We start from the raw sequence: 5,521 nt of genomic DNA on the forward strand, positions 1-5,521 counted from the left end.
CATCCTGTATGTACCAGAGTCCTAGCTAGTTAGCTAGCAGTGTCTCCCCAGCCTCCATCCTGTATGTACCAGAGTCCTAGCTAGTTAGCTAACAGTGTCTCCCCAGCCTCCATCCTGTATGTACCAGAGTCCTAGCTAGTTAGCTAGCAGTGTCTCCCCAGCCTCCATCCTGTATGTACCAGAGTCCTAGCTAGTTAGCTAACAGTGTCTCCCCAGCCTCCATCCTGTATGTACCAGAGTCCTAGCTAGTTAGCTAGCAGTGTCTCCCCAGCCTCCATCCTGTATGTACCAGAGTCCTAGCTAGTTAGCTAGCAGTGTCTCCTCAGCCTCTATTCTGTATGTACCAGAGTCCTAGCTAGTTAGCTAGCAGTGTCTCCTCAGCCTCCATCCTGTATGTACCAGAGTCCTAGTTAGTTAGCTAGCAGTGTCTCCCCAGCCTCCATCCTTCTCATTTCTCTTCATCCACCGCCTTCCTCCTCCCCTCAGGCAGAGAGATATTTGCTACACTGTCCCTTTAAATCTGGTCAGGCAGCGTTGGTATCAACGCGCATGCGCTGTAGAAACAGGAAGCGATTTTTGGCTGATGTGGACAATTTAACGGGTGAAATAATCTCCCGCTAAGTAACTAGCAACAGTCGAGCAAGCCGGTGTCAAAGAAATAAACATTATTTTTTTAACAATGGAGCGATGAAAATATGTAGCGTTTGAACTAAACCATTTTTTAAATTTGTAAGATCTGGAATAAAAATAAATAAGCGATCAAACAATGATGTCGGAATGCGAACCAAACGAGACCGATCCGGTGGTGGCGGATGACATAGCCCCGGTAGCCGCCGCCGCCGCCGCTGCTTCTACCACGGATCTCAACTTTCGGTCACAGGAGCCACTGTCGACGTTGTTCGATAGGAACACAGTCGGGTCTGGGACAAACCCGGGCGTCGCGATTCGGATCTCGGGTTCGTGTGAAAGTGTTCTTACCGAATTGGAGACGGACGGTTCTGGGGAAGAGACTCTGTTGTTACCGTGTTTATCCGGAGGCACGTCGTCACCTCGGGGCGAGAGGCAGAAGAGGACGAGGCGGAACCGACGGAGTTCATCGTCGGATAAAGATAACCTTACCTCGCCAGGTAAACAGCCGGTGGTGACCGGAGGAGAATACAATAAGTCCTTCATGTTAGTAGCTTGCTAGACATGGCGTCTCTCTCTCTATTTTGTGCTTTTTTTTAACTATTTAAAGTGCAAAGCATAAAATGCTGTTGTATTTACAATGGTGTTTGTTCTTCACTGGTTGCCCTTTTCTTGTGGCAACAGGTCACAAATCTTGCTGCTGTGACGGCTCACTGGTACTTCCCCAAATCTTGCTACCCCAGTAGATATGGGAGATTCTTTGTGGATCTGTGTAATCTGAGGGAAATATGTGTCTCTAATAGTGTCATACATTTGGCAGGAGGTTAGGAAGTGCATCTCAGTTTCCACCTCATTTTGGTGGGCAGTGAGCACATAGCCTGTCTTCTCTTGAGAGCCATGTCTGCCTACGGCGGACTTTCTCTTTTCCTTAAGTTTGGGTCAGTCACAGTGGTCAGGTATTCTGCCGCTGTGTGCTCTCTGTTTAGAGCCAAATAACATTCTAGTTTGCTCCGTTTTTTTTGTTTTAATTCTTTCCAATTACTTGACACATGATCTTTTTGTTTTCTTATGATTTCGTTGGGTCAAGTTGTCCTGAGTCTCTACCCAGTTCTCTCTCTCTCTCTCCCCCCAGCTCTCTCTCTCTCTCCCCCCCCAGCTCTCCCTCTCTCTCTCTGTCTCTCTCTGCTCTCTCTTCCTCCTCTCTCTGTCTGATGGGGATATATGAAGCTGTGTTGTTGATGTCATCAGTTGTTCTCCTTTGCTTTCTACATGGGGGAAAGGAAGTGTCATCTACTTAGACAGCTACACAGTGTGTGTGGCTGTGTGTGTGTGTGTGGGCCTCTCTCTGTGTGTGTGTGTGTGTGTGTGTGTGTGTTTAACCTCCACTATGGAGCCATGTTTCTCTTGACTTTGCACCTAGCTCACAGTGCGTCTGCCTCCCAAAACAACACCCTATTCCCTACATAGTGCACTACTTTTGAGCAGGGCCCAATGTAGGGAATAGGGTGCTGTTTGGGAGGCACCCTCCACCAGAGTCAACCACAACCAAAGCAAACAAATGTTGACGCTGCAGAGTTGAGCTGATACCGCAGCTGTAGAGCTGATACCGCAGCTGTAGAGCTGATACCGCAGCTGTAGAGCTGATACCGCAGCTGTAGAGCTGATACCGCAGCTGTAGAGCTGATACCACAGCTGTAGAGCTGATACCGCAGCTGTAGAGCTGATACCACAGCTGTAGAGCTGATACCACAGCTGTAGAGCTGATACCACAGCTGTAGAGCTGATACCACAGCTGTAGAGCTGATACCACAGCTGTAGAGCTGATACCACAGCTGTAGAGCTGATACCGCAGCTGTAGAGCTGATACCGCAGCTGTAGAGCTGATACCGCAGCTGTAGAGCTGATACCGCAGCTGTAGAGCTGATACCGCAGCTGTAGAGCTGATACCGCAGCTGTAGAGCTGATACCACAGCTGTAGAGCTGATACCACAGCTGTAGAGCTGATACCACAGCTGTAGAGCTGATACCACAGCTGTAGAGCTGATACCACAGCTGTAGAGCTGATACCACAGCTGTAGAGCTGATACCGCAGCTGTAGAGCTGATACCACAGCTGTAGAGCTGATACCACAGCTGTAGAGCTGATACCACAGCTGTAGAGCTGATACCACAGCTGTAGAGCTGATACCACAGCTGTAGAGCTGATACCGCAGCTGCGTTTGTTTTGCTGAAGAGCTGATACCGCAGCTGTAGAGCTGATACCGCAGCTGTAGAGCTGATACCGCAGCTGTAGAGCTGATACCGCAGCTGTAGAGCTGATACCGCAGCTGTAGAGCTGATACCGCAGCCGTAGAGCTGATACCGCAGCCGTAGAGCTGATACCGCAGCCGTAGAGCTGATACCGCAGCCGTAGAGCTGATACCGCAGCTGTAGAGCTGATACCGCAGCTGTAGAGCTGATACCGCAGCCGTAGAGCTGATACCGCAGCCGTAGAGCTGATACCGCAGCCGTAGAGCTGATACCGCAGCTGAAGAGCTGATACCGCAGCTGTAGAGCTGATACCGCAGCTGTAGAGCTGATACCGCAGCTGTAGAGCTGATACCGCAGCTGTAGAGCTGATACCGCAGCTGTAGAGCTGATACCGCAGCTGTAGAGCTGATACCGCAGCTGTAGAGCTGATACCGCAGCTATAGATGCTGCTTTAGCTAGTTACATACACATGTACTGATCTCTCTTTCAATTCAATTTCACTTGCAATTTAAGGGCCTTTTTTTGTGTGGGGGGGGGGGGGGGGGGGGGGTTCATGGGAAACATATGTTAACATATAACATTATATATAACCAAAACAAGTGAAAGAGATAATAAACAAAAGTGAAATAAACAATAACAAATGAACTGTAAACATGACACTCGCAGACTTTCCAAAATAATAAAGACATTTTAAAATGTTATATTATGTTTATATATACAGCGTTGTAATGATGTGCGACTAGATTCAAGTACAAAAGGGAAATCAACATAAATATGGGTTGTATTTACAATGGTGTTTGTTCTTCACTGGTTGACCTTTTCTCGTGGCAACAGGTCACAAATCTTGCTGCTGTGATGTCACACTGTGGTATTTCACCCAGTTAGATATGGGAGTTGATCAAAATTGCGTTTGTTTTCAAATTCTTTGTGGATCTGTGTAATCTGAGGGACATATGTGTCTCTAATATGGTCATAGATTTGGCAAGAGGTTAGGAAGTGCAGCTCAGTTTTTTTTTTACCTCAGGCTATGTGCACACTGCCCACAAAATGTCTTCTCTTGAGAGTCAGGTCTGCCTACAACGGCCTTTCTCAATAGCAAGGCTATGCTCACTGTGTCTCTCTGTCTCTCTGTTTCTCTCTCCATGTCTCAGCCTCTCTCGCTCTCGCTGTGTCTCTCTGTCTCTCTGTTTCTCTCTCCATGTCTCAGCCTCTCTCGCTCTCGCTGTCTCTCTGTCTCTCTGTTTCTCTCTCCATGTCTCAGCCTCTCTCGCTCTCGCTGTGTCTCTCTGTTTCTCTCTCCATGTCTCTCCTCTCTCGCTCTCGCTGAGTCTCTCTGTCTCTCTGTTTCTCTCTCCATGTCTCAGCCTCTCTCGCTCTCGCTGTGTCTCTCTGTCTCTCTGTTTCTATCTCCATGTCTCATCGCTCTCGCTGTGTCTCTCTGTTTCTCTCTCCATGTCTCAGCCTCTCTCGCTCTCGCTGTGTCTCTCTGTTTCTCTCTCCATGTCTCAGCCTCTCTCGCTCTCGCTGAGTCTCTGTCTCTCTGTTTCTCTCTCCATGTCTCAGCCTCTCTCGCTCTCGCTGAGTCTCTCTGTCTCTCTGTTTCTCTCTCCATGTCTCAGGCTCTCTCGCTCTCGCTGTGTCTCTCTGTTTCTCTCTCCATGTCTCAGCCTCTCTCGCTCTCGCTGTGTCTCTCTCAATTCATGTTAAGGGTTTTATATTGCCATGGGAAACCTATGTTAACATTGCCGATATTGTCGATATTAAGCAAAAGTGAAATAAGCAATAAAAAATGTCCAGAAAACATTACTCTCTTTCTATCTCTGTGGAGAGGGCATGTTAAAATATACATTTGTAATGGGAAACATATGTTTTATTTTGTTTTAATGTAATGACGATGGCCCATTTTAAAGAGAAACAAGTCAAAAATCTCTCTCTCTCTCTCTCTCTCCTCCATTCAGGTAACAGTAGTGGAGACTTTAACCATTTCCCCGGTGACCCAGAGTTTGGTGACATCATTCAGAGGGCGGAGCAGGCCATCGAGGGCGGAGTCTTCCCAGAGAGAATCTCTCAGGGTTCTAGCGGGAGTTACTTCGTTAAAGACTCCAAAGGGGTGAGGAAAGGGGGAGTGGGGGTGGGGGGTAGTGGGGGGGGGGAAGTGAAAGGTATAGTGGAGGGGGTTCGGGGCGGAGAGTTGGAAGGTATGGTAGAAGGTGTGGAGGAGGAGGGGTAGAAGGTATAGGGGAGGGTGGTGGGGGAGGTGAGGTGGAAGGTATGGAGGAGGAGGGGTGGAAGGTATAGGGGAGGGGGGTGGGTGAGGTGGAAGGTATGGAGGAGGAGGGGTGGAGGGTATGGGTGTGGGGGAGGTGAGGTAGGAGGGGTGGAGGGGGGTGAAGTGGAGTCATCCCTCATCACTACTAGCTAGGCTTTGTTCTAACAGTCACTAACCTTTTTAAACAACAAACCATTTCCTGTTCTTTATGTCCAGGAAGTCCTTCTGGTTTTTCTGAGCCACTGCGGTTTAACCTCTGCATTATCTACGTGAACAAGTAATTGTTTCATGGGTTAATTTTAATCTTGTAGGCTTCACAGCTAACAGCTGAGTTCTAGTATAGGCCTACAGATGGAGAGAAACATTTAAAGTAGAA

The 5,521-nt window shown here is 48.3% G+C and overlaps 1 protein-coding gene across 1 annotated transcript; it reads left to right on the forward strand.

Annotated features, from left to right (window-relative positions):
* Positions 1-612: 612 nt before the first annotated feature.
* LOC139395367 (phosphatidylinositol 4-kinase type 2-beta-like) lies at positions 613-5,074 on the forward strand (the record flags this gene model as incomplete). The annotated part of the gene is made up of 2 exons (XM_071142933.1): positions 613-1,127; positions 4,835-5,074. Coding segments are annotated over exons 1-2 (601 nt in total), but the record flags the coding sequence as incomplete, so codon positions are not given.
* Between the last annotated feature and the right edge of the window lie 447 nt (positions 5,075-5,521).

The sequence above is a fragment of the Oncorhynchus clarkii genome, unplaced genomic scaffold, assembly GCF_045791955.1.
Source record: "Oncorhynchus clarkii lewisi isolate Uvic-CL-2024 unplaced genomic scaffold, UVic_Ocla_1.0 unplaced_contig_1477_pilon_pilon, whole genome shotgun sequence".
NCBI lineage: Eukaryota > Metazoa > Chordata > Actinopteri > Salmoniformes > Salmonidae > Oncorhynchus > Oncorhynchus clarkii.